Below are 14961 nucleotides of genomic sequence, written 5' to 3' on the forward strand. Positions count from 1 at the left end.
AGAACACTTTGTCACCACCCTCTTCCGCCATAACAGCGCTCCCCAAACCTTTTCGGGCCAGCTCCCCGTTGGGTCGGCAAGGCCCAGCCTACCTTCTCCGCTAGGACATTCTCCCAGTTCTTCTGGAGTTTGCTGATGGTGCCCTCGCATTTCAACAGCTTCTCTCCGGTTTCCTGGAGTTCGTTCTCCAAGCGGCTGTTCTCCTAAGGAAAAGCCAAAGGAAATAAGGAGGTGGGGAGCTGTATTGCAAAACGGGAAACAGAACAGGGCAGGTTTTCTAGATATGTGATGAAGGTAACCAACCCGAAGCGCCTGATTCAATGACTGTGCCCTTTTAAAATGGGATTATTTTCTTCCGGGTTTAAATTATCGGCATTTATAGTTCTTCTTTTTTTTTGTGAAACTGGTTTTTATTCCTGCAAACTACTTAGAAAGCTATTTTGGTAGTAAGCAGTATACCAGTCAATCAATCAATCAATCAATCAATCAAGGAGAGCTCACTGGGTGAGGCTGGGGGGAGGCAGCTGCCTCTCAACCTAACCTATCATGCGAGGCTGTTGTGGGGATTAAAATGAGGAGGGTGAGAGAACCGTGTGAGCTTCTTGGAGAGAAAAAAGTGGGATAATAATAATAATAATAATAATTTATTATTTATACCCTGCCCATCTGGCTGAGTTTCCCCAGCCACTCTGGGCGGCTCCCAATCGAGTGTTAAAAACAATACAGCATTAAATATTAAAAACTTCCCTAAACAGGGCTTCCTTCAGATGTCTTCTAAAGATAGGATAGCTGCTTATTTCCTTCACATCTGAAGGGAGGGCGTTCCACAGGGCGGGTGCCACTACCGAGAAGGCCCTCTGTCTGGTTCCCTGTAACTTGGCTTCTCGCAGCGAGGGAACCGCCAGAAGGCCCTCAACACTGGACCTCAGTGTCCGGGCTGAATGATGGGGGTGGAGACGCTCCTTCAGGTATATAGGACCGAGGCCGTTTAGGGCTTTAAAGGTCAACACCTGTCAGCATCGCCCTTGAGCCAGTGCCACCAACTGGACTCATCCACTCAGCCCCGACTGGGCTAGGCGAGCTGGGTAGCACTTCCAGAGACCACCTTCTGCACAGGAACAGGTCCAAGTGCTGTGGACTCACAGCTTAGAGTTGTGAGCACCGGATTCACTCCCACAAGAAGACAGTCGTCGCACAGCAGAGTATAGCAGAGTATAGCAGAGCATAAACGACTCGGAGAGCAGCTCTGTAGAATATCTTCTTTATTCTATAACTACAACTTTAATTACAACTATATACAGAGCTAAATAGGTCTAAGCATAAATGAATGCTGCACTGCACTGAGTGTCTGCAGCTGCTCTTAGCAGCAACCTTATCTATACACAAGATCTCTCCCTAACACTCAGTCTCTCTCTCACTCTTTGATGTGAGGCTGGAGCGGAATAAGTAGAGAGCAGAAACCGCCCCTCCTCTCTGGAGAATCAGCAGAGAACATCAGCAGATTCTTGGATATGGGAGGGGTGAAATCTCCTCAACACCAACACTTTGAATTGTACTCGAAAATGTACTGGGAGCCAATGTAGGTCTTTCAAGACCGGTGTTATGTGGTCTCGGCGGTCGCTCCCAGTCACCAGTCTGGCTGCCGCATTCTGGATTAACTGCAGTTTCCGGATCACCTTCAAAGGTATCCCCACATAGAGTACATTGCAGTAGTCCAAACGAGAGATAACTAGAACATGCACCACTCTGGCAAGACAGTCTGAGGGCAGGGAGGGTCTCATCCTGCGTACCAGATGGAGCTGGTAGACAGCTGCCCTGGACACAGAATTGACCTGCGCCTCCATGAACAGCTGTGAGTCCAGAATGACTCCCAGGCTGCGCACCTGGTTCTTCAGGGACACAGTTACCCCATTCAGCACCAGGGAGTCCTCCACACCAGCCCTCCCACCCCTTGTCCCCCCAAAACAGTACATCGGTCTTGTCAGGATACAACAAATATGATTGGCATCCGTCTGTCCCACAAGACAATGTGCCTGCGGGGGTGAAGTTAAATCGCTGTTTTAGCAGCACTGAAGTGACCTCCCTGGGGTGCAAGCCTGGGCAAGTGTGTCTGGAGGTCCCGGGCTGTCCAGATGACAAGACCTCCATCTTGACCTCGGTGATGTGGTCCAAAGGACAGCAGAGCACGGTGTTTGGGGCCAGCTTGGCTGCAGCAGTTGCCACAAGGAGACGTGCAAGGCTCCATCCCAACCGTTTTAGGGACTCCAATCCAGATTTGTGTGGGCTTTACTCCTTTCAGCTCCCAAAGAGCGAGAGCTGCGCAGCGCTTCTGGGTGGCTGGCTTCTCAGCGAAGCAGAAGGAGGGACGGAAGGGGCTCCTTAAGGGCTCCTCCATCCGCAGACACACTCGCTCGGCGTGGCTCTTTAAAGACAGAGCGGCTCTTGCTGGCTTTTCCGGGAGGTGGGAGAAGGGACTGATCAGCTGCCCTCCATCTCTTCTCCCACCTCCCTGAAAAGCCAGACCAAGCTGTGCAGCTATCCCAGAAGTCAGCACAGCAAGAGCGAGAGCTGCGCAGCGCTTCTGGGCTTTACTCCTTTCAGCTCCCAAAGATGTCCCACAAGGCAGCAGAGGTGGAGGATCAGTGTTCCTTCTCCTAGATGGGCTCCCTTTTCAGGTCGACGAGCCCCAGCTGCACCTAAAGCTATCATTCTAGAAAAAAAGGTGCCGGAACTCACCATGAACGCCTCCCTTGGGATCTTATAATGGCAGGCACTCTGCCACCCAACTACCTCCTGAACTCTCCTTTAACTCTGGCAACCTACTGTATTGTTCGCTCTATAAGACGCACACGACCAATAAGACGCACCTAGTTTTTAGAGGAGGGAAACAAGAAAAGCCAGCAAGAGCCGCAGACACGGACGCTCAGCGTGGCTCTTTAAAGATAGAGCGGCTCTTGCTGGCTTTTCCGGGAGGTGGGAGAAGGGACTGACGGGCTGCCCTCCGTCTCTTCTCCCACCTCCCTGAAAATAAGGGATCCTTTCTGTCTCTCATCCCACTTCGCTGGGAAGCAAGTGACCCAGATGCGCTGCGCAGCTCTCGCTCTTGCTGTGCTGGCTTCAGTGATAGCTGCGCAGCCTGCATTTGATACATAAGACACACACACATTTCCCCTTACTTTTTAGGAGAAAAAAGGTGCATCTTATGGAGCGGAAAATACGGCACTTTTAACCAGCGTCTTGGGAGTAGGTTTGCAACTTCTTGGTTATAAATGCAGACACAAAAAAGCGCATGAGTGGCAGAAAAAGTAAAGGGTAAAGGGACTCCTGACCAATAGGTCCAGGCGTGGCCGACTCTGGGGTTGCGGCACCCATCTCGCTTTATTGGCCAAGGGAGCTGGCATACAGCTTCCGGGTCATGTGGCCAGCATGACTAAGCCGCTTCTGGTGAACCAGAGCAGTGCACGGAAACGCCGTTTACCTTCCCACCGGAGCGGTACCTATTTATCTACTTGCACTTTGATGTGCTTTCGAACTGCTAGGTGGGCAGGAGCAGGGACCGAGCAATGGGAGCTCACCCCGTTGCGGGGATTCGAACCGCCGACTTTCTGATCTGCAAGTCCTAGGCTCTGTGGTTTAACCCACAGCGCCACCCGCGTGCCTATGCATGTGTGGCATAGTGCTATTTTTCTATATAAAGAGAGAGAGATGCTGGAACTCACCATGAATGCCTCCCTCTTTCTCTTAGAATGGCAAAGATGCCCATTTGAGAGGTGCCAAGTTCTGGCGAGTCCCAGTTGAAAAAAAGCCCTTGGATCTCAGGACCCACTGACTTTATTGAGAATGAGGAACGCGGGTTGGCCAGGCACAGTGTCTCCTGCGAAGCCTCCCCTCTGACGCCCTCCCTGCTCACCTTCAGCGTCAGAGCCAGGCAGTCCCGCAAGTCATTCTCCTCGGTCCTCAGCTTCGCCATCTCCTCCTCCAGGTCGGCCTGCTGCTTGCTGGCCTGCTGCTGGATCTGCTCCCGCTCTCTCTGCAGCTCGCTCTTGAGCGCTGCCACCCTCTCCTTGTACTCCTCTTCCAGCTTGCTGCACACACAGATGGAGAGAGGTTGCTGAGGATCAAGCCCTCGGCTCACCAGGGACCAGCCGCCTGGTTCCTGAAGTTGAGTCGGAATCTCCTTTGTCCCTTGAGTCCTCGGGAGCAGCGGGATACAAGCTCGCTCCACACCTCCCATTCGACACGATGGCTCTCGTGTCACCTCTCTGTTTCCTCTTCTTCAGGCTAAACACAACGAGTTCCCACCCACTCCCATGGATATTCTGAGCATGTGCAAAAAGCAGATCAGAAACGGGACCAGCTCAATGAAGCTGCCCATTGATGGCCCTCCAGTTGCCCAGCCTGGCCAGTTTGGAGGAGGAGTGGAGGAGTTTGGCTTTGATATCCCGCTTTATCACTACCCGAAAGAGTCTCAAAGCGGCTCACAATCTCCTTTCCCTTCCTCCCCCCACAACAAACACTCTGTGAGGTGAGTAAGGCTGAGAGACGTCAGAGAAGTGTGACTAGCCCAAGGTCACCCAGCAGCTGCATGTGGAGGAACAGGAAAGCGAACCCGGTTCACCAGATTACGAGTCCACTGCTCTTAACCACTACACTGCACTGGCACACATAGACATTTCTGCTTCTATGTTCCCAGTAGGTCTTAGGGACCCTTAAGTAACTGAGATGCTCAGTGGCGTAGCGTGGGGGGTGCAGGGGGGGCCGGCTGCACCGGGCGCAACATCTGGGGGAGGGGCAGGCTCGCACTCGAGTGCTAAAATCCACGGGTAAGGGGGCGCAAATTACTTGCCTTGCCCCGGGTGCTGACAACCCACGCTACGCCACTGGAGATGCTGTGAATGGAGAAGGGAAATCCCGAGAAGCGAACAAGCTACCTCAGGTTGTATTCGTTTTGGCGCTCGATGGCAGAGTGCCGCTCATCCACCTCAGAGGTCATGAAAAGTTTCCATTTCTCCGCCTTCTCCAAGTCCAAACGGAGCTTCTCCTTCTCCCGGGCTTCTTGGTCTGCTTGCTCCCTAGCAAAGGGGAAAGAAGTTCTGCACTATCAGACTGGGATCCTGGCCTGCCTGACCTGAGCCAGGCTTGTGTTAGTGGCAAAGAGTTCAAAGACTGGCAAATCTTAAAAAAGGTAGTACGACCACCGACAACTGGGAAACACTGGCCTGCGAGCGCTCCAGTCGGAGAACAGCCTTGACCAAAGGTGTCATGGGCTTTGAAGACACTCGAACTCAGGACACAAGGGAGAAACGTGCTAAGAGGAAGGCACGCTTGGCAAATCCACACCATGATCAACTCCCGCCCAGAAACCAATGCCCCCACTGTGGAAGGATGTGTGGATCCAGAATTGGCCTCCACAGTCACTTTACGGACACACTGCTAAGACCGTGTTCATGGAAGACAATCTTACTCGGCTACGGGTGATCGCCAAAGAAAAAGTGGCGAAGAGACTGAGTTGTGGATCAGGAAACTCTGGGTTCAAGCCTCATCTCTTTCACAAACTCACAAGGGTCACAGACGCACAACAACAACAACAACAACAACAGCAGCAGCAGCAACAACAACAACAACAACTTTATTATTTGTACCCCACCCGTCTGACTGGGTTGCCGCTGCCACAATTCAATGAGAACACCTGGCTTCCCCCCAAAGAAACCTGGGGACTGTTCCTTCTGGGAACTGCAGCTTCTATAAACTTTTAAAGACTTTTGCTTAAGTTGCCTTTGTGCGCTGGCAGTCTAGAGCAAAGGCACTTGATTTTTAAGAGTCTCCCTCTTTTCGCTTATGCACTGGGCTGTGAAAATCTTGGAATAAGCAGAGATGGCAAAACTGACGGCCCTGATAAGAGATACAAATTTGGAATCTTTTAAAAAAGACTGGAAGCCCTTTCTAGTCTACATAAAAAGTTATTTCCCATCTGCAAAGACCATAGTGGGGTTTGAAGTGTAAGAAAATTGCAGAATATATTAAGAAACATGTTAGAGAGGATGAAATTAGAAAAGGCGGGACCGAATTTGTATGTAATTTGAGTTATAAATTTCGACGTTGGGCGAGTGGGAAGTCATTCGTTTTGTTGAATTGGAATATAGTTGTTGAGTAACAAATGTAACTTTCTATATGGAAAAAAGAATAACTTATTATTATTATTATTATTATTATTATTAAAAAAAGTCATGCCATTTGCATATGGGATCTCACTTCCACAGCAGAAATTCCCCTGCTTGTCCTCTCCCCATATTCCCCCACCCCAATTCTGCTCTGGAGACTTGTGGGAACCCCTAGACAGATTTGGGAGACACAGACAGGACAAGAGGAAGGATAGCTTCCATTGCACAAGGGGAAAAGCCTTGAATGAATGGGACAACTTTGCTGGATAGCTTGGTTGGCAGAGTGTGAGACTTTTAATCGCAGGGTTGGGGGTTTGAGCCCCACATGGGGCAAAAAGATTCCCACATTGACCAGAAGGTCCCTTCCAACTCCACAATTCTTTGATTCTATGATTCTATCTGAAAATTTGGGTGGGTTCAGAAACATGAAAGGACACATTCTTCAAAAATTACAAACTTACATTAAATGCCGGATCTCTGTTTTGAAGCTGGCCAGCACAGCTTGGTATATCCCGTTTTTCGTTATGAGAAGTTCATTTTCCAGGGCAAGAGTCAACTCCGTCAGGTTAATTCTTCCATCGAGATTGAAGTCCAAGGCCTGCCAGAAAGCAAGAGGAAAGAATTTCCCATCAATTAAGAAGCTGCGTCTTTTTTTTGGCTGATTACTGTATTTTCCACTCTATAAGACGCACCAGACCATAAGACGCACCTAGTTTTTGGAAGAGGAAAACAAGGGAAAAAATATTCTGAATCCCATAAGCCAGGACAGCCAGCGGGATCGCTGCGCATAGATCCCACTAGCTGTCCTGGCTTATGGGATAGCCGCGTGCAGCCTCTCCTGGGCTGGGGAGGCTGTGCGCGGCTAAACAAGAAGCCAGGACAGCCAGCAGGATTGCAGCGCAGCGATACCACTGGTTGTCCTCGCTTCTTGCTTGGCTGCGTGCAGCCTCTCCCGGGCAAGGGGAGCCTTCATCCCCTGCCCGGGAGAGGCTGCGCATGGCTAAGGCTCCCCCAAGAGCCGCGCTCCCTTTAAAGAGCGCATGGAGTGTGTGTGTGGCTGTTCGGGGCTTTTCCCCAAGGTGGGAGAAGGGCAGCCCCCAAGAGCATAGAATCATAGAGTTGGAAGAGACCCCAAGGGCCATCGAGTCCAATCCCCTGCCAAGCAGGAAACACCATCAGAGCACTCCTGACATATGGTTGTCAAGCCTCTGCTTAAAGACCTCCAAAGTAGGAGACTCCACCACACTCCTTGGCAGCAAATTCCACTGTCAAACAGCTCTTACTGTCAGGAAGTTCTTCCTAATGTTTAGGTGGAATCTTCTTTCTTGGAGTTTGGATCCATTGCTCCGTGTCCGCTTCTCTGGAGCAGCAGAAAACAACCTTTCTCCCTCCTCTATGTGACATCCTTTTATATATTTGAACATGGCTATCATATCACCCCTTAACCTCCTCTTCTCCAGGCTAAACATGCCCAGCTCCCTTAGCCGTTCCTCATAAGGCATCGTTTCCAGGCCTTTGACCATTTTGGTTGCCCTCCTCTGGACACGTTCCAGTTTGTCAGTGTCCTTCTTGAACTGTGGTGCCCAGAACTGGACACAGTACTCCAGGTGAGGTCTGACCAGAGCAGAATACAGTGGCACTATTACTTCCCTTGATCTAGATGCTATACTCCTATTGATGCAGCCCATCACACTCCACACGGCTCTTTAAAGGGAGCGCTGAGCACAGCCTCCCCCCCTGCATTTGCTCCATAAGACGCACACACATTTCCCCTTACTTTTTAGGAGGGGGAAAGTATGTCTTATACAGCGAAAAATGCGGTAGTTTTCAGATTTCCACTCAGTTATCTTGGGTGTTATATAGTGATCTAAAATAAAATGCGGAAGCACCAAGGCAGCCGCGCCACATTGAATTCACCGTTTTGGACGTGCCGCGGTGGCCGAGAGGCAGTCGAAGCGCTTACCTTCAGGATCTCATGGCTGTTCTCGATTCCTTCTTCATGCCAGGCGTCAAGGATCTGCTCTACCTCCGCGTAGCCCATTCCGTCATCCAGGCTGGAGAAAACGCGGAAGCCGATGGTGCTTGTCATAGCCGAAGGGGTGGTGGTCCGCCTTCCGCATTCATCGAAGGACTGAGAATGGGAGAGACAAAGAACCACAGGAATGGAGAGCTGGAAGGAATCTCTAGTCCAGCCCCTGCAATAATCGGTTGTGCTGAAATTCCAGCCCCCCTCTGGTCGCTTACGCACTGGGCTGTGAAAATCTTGGAATAAGCAGAGATGGCAAAACTGACGACACTGATAAGAGATACAAATTTGGAATCTTTTAAAGAAGACTTGAAGCCCTTTCTAGTCTACATAAAAACTTATTTCCCAACTGCAAAGACCACAGTGGGGTTTGAAGAGTAAAATCCTGTCTTGCTTTGGGAACACTACACTTCTCACGTAATTTATACGTTAACTTTGCCAACTCCGCATAGCTCATCAGTTTTTCTTGCCATTGTTCTTTCGTTGGGCTTTCCTCGTTCTTCCATCCTTGTGAAATCCAACTGATTTCAGACAATTGAGATGGGGGTGGGGAGGGGGGGGAGTACAAGTGAGGTTTCTCACCTGCATGGAGAGATGGCGCTTGAGTTGCCTGTAGGGGGTCGAAGCCGAAGGTGGGAGAGGCTTCCCGATTTTGAAGAAGCCGTAGAAAAAGTCTTCGATGCTCATCGTGCCGTCGTGCTCGAGATTGCGGAAGACGTCCTCTGCCACCTGAGAAGGATCAAAATACACCCTCAGAGAGAGCAGAAAAAGGGGAGAACCACTGCTGGCCCCAACTTAGTGGACCGCTCTGTCAAAAGAGACTAGGGCCCTGCGGGACTTGACATCTTTCCCCAGGGCCTGCAAGACAGAGCTGTTCCGCCTGGCCTTTGGTTTGGACCTGGTCTGACCCTTATGTTTCCCTCCCCTTAAGGTCTTGATTTAGCTACATATGCATGCTCAGGGAGGCGGGTGGCGCTGTGGCACAGAGCCTAGGACTTGCTGATCAGAAGGTCGGCGGTTCGAATACCCGCGATGGGGTGAGCTCCCGTTGCTCGGTCCTGTTGCGGCACAACCCCAGAGTTGGTCATGACTGGACCTGATGGTCAGGGGTCCCTTTACCTTTACCTTTATAAATAGGCTGCATTTTAAATTGCATTTTAAATTGGTTCCCCCCCTCTCTTTTTCTTCGTATTATGTTTTTACTGTGATTTTATTGGTGTTAGCCGCCCTGAGCCCGACTCTGGCCAGGGAGGTTGGGGTATAAATATATTATTATTATTATTATAATGGGTACCTGCATGTCGACATTCTGCAAGCCGTACTGTTTGCAAATGGAGACCAGCTTCTTTCTGCTGAGATGCCCGTCTCTGGAGATGCCTAAACTTTCGCAGACCTCGTGCAGCTTCTCCTCTATCCAGTCTTGGGTGGGGGAGATGTTTGGAGAGGCATTCAGGTCGTCGGGATTCCAGAATCTCAACTGACCTTAAAGGGGAAAAAAGAAGAATAAGCTTGGCTTGAAAAAGAAACAAGGTTAAGAAGAAAATAATAGTAATAATAGTAATAGTAATAATAATAATAAATTTTATTTATACCCCACCCTCCCCAGCCAAGACTGGGCTCAGGGCGGCTAACACCTGATATAAAAACAATTGATTAAAATGCAACTTAAAAACAAGATTAAAATACAACATTAAAATGCAGCCTCATTTCAGTAGAAACTCAAACTTTTGGGGGATGAAAACGTCAAATCTTCACCAAGGCCAACTATCCAGACTGGTCCTACGTGGGCCAGAAAAAAGCCATCGAAGTCCCCAAATAGGAGTTCCATCACAGAAGAGGAAAGGAAAAAGGAAAGAGGGGAAGGGGATCAAGTTGATTCCAAGCCAAAGGCCAGGTGGAACAACTCTGTCTTACAGGCCCTGCGGAAAGAAATCAGATCCCGCAGGGGCCTGGTCTCATGAGGCAGAGCGTTCCATCAGGCTGGAGCCAATGTTGAAAAGGCCCTGCCTCTGGTTGAGGCTAATCTAACTTCCTTAGGGCCTGGGATCTTTAGGGTGTTGCTATTTATGAACCTTGAGGCTCTCCGTAGGGCATACCGGGAGAGGCGGTCCCGTAAGTACCAGGGTCCTAGGCCGTGAAGGGCTTCAAAGGTCAAAACCAGCACCTTGAACCTGACCCTGTACTCCACTGGGAGCCAGTGCAGCTGGAAAAGCACTGGGTGAATATGCTCCCATGGCAGAGACCCCGTGAGGAGCCTCGCTGCAGCATTCTGCACCCGCTGGAGTTTCTGGGACAGCTTCAAGGGCAGCCCCGCGTAGAGCGAATTACAGTAGTCAAGCTTGGAGGTGACCGTCGCATGGATCACTGTGGCCAGTTCAGGGCGGGAAAGGTAAGGGACCAAAATTAGAGCACTAGTCGGTCAAAGCAGAAGGCAAATCCACGAGGGAGATTCGTAACTCACTGGATTATTGTAACTCGCTCTATGTGCGGCTGCTCTTGAGACTGACCGAGAAACTCCAGCGGGTGCAGAATGCTGTGGCGAGACTCCTTACAGGGTCCTTGCCGCGGGATCACATTCACCCAGTGCTATACCAGCTGCACTGGCTCCCGGTGGAGTATAGGATCAGGTTTAAGGTGCTGGTTTTAACCTTTAAGGGACGCGGGTGGTGCTGTGGGTTAAACCACAGAGCCTAGGTCGGCGGTTCGAATCCCCGTGATGGGGTGATCTCCCGTTGCTCGGTCCCTGCTCCTGCCAACCTAGCAGTACGAAAGCACACCAGTGCAAGTAGATAAATAGGTACCGCTCCGGCGGGAAGGTAAACGGCGTTTCCGTGCGCTGCTCTGGTTTGCCAGAAGCGGCTATGTCATGCTGGCCACATGACCCAAAAGCTATAAGCCGGCTCCCTCGGCCAATAAAGCGAGATGAGCACCGCAACCCCAGAGTCGGTCACAACTGGACCAAATGGTCAGGGGCCCCTTTACCTTTAAAGCCCTATACGGCCTAGGACCCACGTACTGGTATGTCCCACGGAGGACCTTACGGTCCTCAAATAAAAACATCTTGGAGGTCCCAGGCCACAGGGAGGTTAGGCTGGCCTCAACCAGAGCCAGGGCTTTTTCGGCTGTGGCCCCGATCTGGTGGAACGCTCTGTCACAAGAGTCTAGGGCCCTGTGGGACTTCACATCTTTCCGCAGGGCCTGCAAGACAGAGCTGTTCTCCCAGGCCTTTGGCCAGGGCACAGCCTGACTCCCTCCTTTGATAATCGTCATAGCACTCTAGCCCAATGGTTGCCATTAATTTGATTTTGAATTTATTTTAGAATGAATTTATTTTAGAATGCTGTCAAAATAAAAAAATTCCTTCCAGTAGCACCTTAAAGACCAACTAAGTTAGTTCTTGGTTGGTCTTTAAGGTGCTACTGGAAGGAATTTTTTTATTTTGACTATGGCAGACCAACACGGCTACCTATCTGTAATTAGAATGCTGTGTTACTTTCATTGTTGTTAGCCGCTCTGAGCCTTGCTTCGGCTGGGGAGGGTGGGATATAAATAAAATTTTATTATTATTTATTGTTATTATAATTGCTTGATCTACTGAAATCAATGTTGCCAGATGAAGAAAAGCATGTTTTGTCGGGAGCCTAAATGAAAGCATTGTTGGTGTCCGTAGAACATCTTTGAGGAGGGCATCCCAGAAACAGGATGTGCAAGTTCTGAATAGTATCAGAGACTAACCCAAGTAAGGCCTGGCTTTTATAGCTTCAGAAGCGTGGCTGCTGCTGGAGGTCATTTACTCCAGGTCTACTCTAACTCAGTTTTGCAAATCTGGTGCCCTCCAGATGTTCTGGACTACAAATCCCATCAGCCCCAGACAGCTGGGATTTGTAGTCCAAAACATCTGGACCAGGTTGGAGACGCTTGCACTAATTTAATTAGTTTGCTAAGTACTTCTGCCATCACCCTGAGACTATAATGAAGTGCAGACTGAAGCTCTGTCGTGTCCTCTGCCCAAAACATGCTTTATTTTCCTTCTCTCTTTTCGGAGAGTTCTGGAGAACGTGAAAGCTCACTCACAGCCTGTACGGTTTTATAGTTCTAGTGTGGATTTCACCCCTCCTCAAAGAGATTAACATCACTGCCTTGATATGAAAGAAAAGAAAATATCTGTTTGTCTAGCAACAACGGAATTGATTCTAATATATTTCTCTCTACCCTCCCTTGCTCAGAGAGAGGAACCTGGGGCTGAACTGTGCACTGGAGCCTGATTCTAAGCTTTGCACTCCGGCATCCCTTGCGAGTTTGCAAAAGAAATTCTGGAGACCACGTGGCGAAGCCGCTCAAGGCAGCTAATGTCTTGGGACAGATCAGACGTCTCCGTAAAAATCTATATAGCAAGCGTTAGTATGTGGAAGCAACCCAAGAGCATGGTGGGAAATAAAGCATGATGCAGGGGGTGATATTGTGTGTGTGTGTGTGTGTGTGTGTGTGTGTGTGTGAGAGAGAGAGAGAGAGAGAGAGAGAGAGAGAGAGAGAGAGAGAGAGAGACAGGCAAAAACAAGGCACATGAATGAATACCGCATTTTTCGCCCTATAGGACGCACCGTCCCACAAGGCGCACCTAGTTTTTTTGGGGGGGGGGAATTATTCCCCCCCCCCAGGCGCGGGGCTGGGGCGGGGGAGGCCCGAGCTTCCCCCGACCCCAGCCCCCAAACAGGCAGCTCTCTGCAAGCCTTGGGAGCCCAGCGCTGGCTCCCACGGCTTGCGGAGAGGTCCGCGAAGCCTGGACGCGCTGAGATCAGCACGCGCAGGCTTCGGCATGCAGGCAGCTCTCCGCAAGCAGCGGGAGCGCTTCCGCTGCTTGCGGAGAGGTCCGCGAAGCCTGGAGAGCGAGAGGGGTCGGTGCGCACCGACCCCTCTCGCTCTCCAGGCTTCAGCGAAAGCCTGCATTCACCCCATAGGACGCACACACATTTCCCCTTCATGTTTGGAGGGGGAAAAGTGCGTCCTATAGGGCGAAAAATACGGTAAATACAATTTGAAGGCAGGGCGACTTCTGGGTTGGCGAGAGTTTCCTATCCCTGTGGGAATGCTGGAACCCAATTTAAATGGCAAACCCAGCAGAAACGTTGGCATTCTGATCCGCAAACCCCACCTTTTGAAATGGCCAGAGTGTGCTAGCTGCTTGTTTTGCAGCTCTGATTTGAAAGCGCAAGAACACACACAAAAAGCATTCACTTCTCACTCTATAGCTGCCCTCGCTAGAGTCCATTATACTTAAAACATTTATTTGTATTTATTAACTTAGGAGGAGGGAAACGCCTTCTCCCTAACTCCATGAATTAAGACAAGATCCGCAGAGGGGCTGCCGCCTTCCTCTCTTACCTTCGGCTTCATACTCTTCGCTGTCTTGGGATCTCCAGTGCTGAGAGAGAAACAGAGAGAGAGAGAGAAACAGAAATCAGCTTCCTCTTTCAAATGCAGGTGTGGACAGTCTGAAGGACAGTGTGATAGGAATTTTATGGTCTTAGATATATGGTAATGTTCATAACTGCACATATATAGATCAACACAGGAAGACCATCCTGGAACCATTTTGATTCCTAAACTGACCAAATCCTTTCTCTGCAAGGTTAACCTGGAAAAGCCTCCCCATTGTCTCAAGGATATGTCTGTTTGAATAAGGTGTGAGCCTGTGACCTGGCCCAGGAAATAAGTATTTTACCACTACAAAAGAATGGCCAGGCTCCCCAGGCAATCCAATCAAGTAACTTGCCAGACAGGAGATAAACAAGGACAAGAGAAAAACAACATTTAAATTTCTGTGATGTAGGTGGGATGTATCTGAGGGGTGGTCTTAGGTTACACCCCTTCTGTGATGTATGCATAATGTTTCTGGGGGTGGTCTTGATCTAGAGAATGGGAATTTCAAAAGTCTTTATAAGGCCTTGCACGCCATTGTTCTGGGTCCTCTTCCTCTCCTGCGTGTGAGGGGAGTACCCTGTTGCAACAGATTAATAAAGATCAAGCTTACTAGCTGCTTTGCTTCTCAATATTCTCTGGTTGGCCTCTGTTATTTTCTCCTACCAATAGGGAACCTATGTAAGGACTCTATATGGGCTCTTGGATACCCCATAAGGGAAAAGGGCATATTTTTATTTACAACAACAGGGAAACCCCATTGTTAGCCCAGAACAACAAAACCAATCAAGAGTCTGATTTTGGCACCTTAGGGACTAGTAGATTTATTGCAGAAGATGTTTTAGAAGCCAGACAGGCGGTGCCGGATTTACGTAGAAGCTAAACAAGCTATAGCTTAGGGCCCCATTCCCTTGGGGGTCCCCAAAAAATGAAAAGGAAAAATAACTGGATGTACATTCCAAAATATAAAAAACAAATAAAATAAAACCTACATCCAGCAGCAGTGTTTTGTGTTGTGTCGGCTCCTATGATGTAAGTCATGGGCCCCGCCTGCTAGCCTGCTCCCTAAAACATCACTGGTTTGCTCCTTTCTATCTACAGTGGTATCGTGGTTCTCAAAATTAATCCGTTCAGGAAGTGTGTTCCAAAACCAAAGCGTTCCAAAACCAAGGTGCGCTTTCCCATAGAAAGTACAGTGGTACCTCAGGAAGCAAACGGGATCTGTTCCGGAGTCCCGTTCGCAACCTGAACAGAACGTAAGATGCGACAGTGCATCTGCACGTGCGTGGGTCGCGTTTCGCCACTTCCGCGCATGCGCGTGATGTCATTTTGAATCATAGAATCATAGAATCATAG

The 14961-nt window shown here is 49.7% G+C and overlaps 1 protein-coding gene across 18 annotated transcripts in view; it reads right to left on the minus strand.

Moving 5' to 3' along the window:
- The window catches only part of NIN (ninein), a 126823-nt gene that overhangs the window by 43613 nt on the left and 68249 nt on the right, over positions 1-14961 (minus strand). For all 18 annotated transcript variants that reach the window (XR_014528618.1, XR_014528619.1, XR_014528620.1 and 15 more), the window contains exons 6-13: positions 13570-13609; positions 9482-9669; positions 8770-8916; positions 8125-8292; positions 6623-6759; positions 4932-5072; positions 3911-4085; positions 93-203 (exon numbers count right to left, since the gene is read on the minus strand). Coding sequence is in view for 15 of the 18 variants with exons in the window: in XM_083513939.1 (XP_083370065.1) it covers positions 93-203; positions 3911-4085; positions 4932-5072; positions 6623-6759; positions 8125-8292; positions 8770-8916; positions 9482-9669; positions 13570-13609 (1107 nt within the window). In the remaining 3 variants the exon portion in view is untranslated. The remainder of the gene's footprint in view (positions 1-92; positions 204-3910; positions 4086-4931; positions 5073-6622; positions 6760-8124; positions 8293-8769; positions 8917-9481; positions 9670-13569; positions 13610-14961) is intronic.

The sequence above is a fragment of the Podarcis liolepis genome (assembly GCF_965112155.1).
Source record: "Podarcis liolepis genome assembly, chromosome: 1".
In the NCBI taxonomy this organism is placed as follows: Eukaryota; Metazoa; Chordata; class Lepidosauria; order Squamata; family Lacertidae; genus Podarcis; species Podarcis liolepis.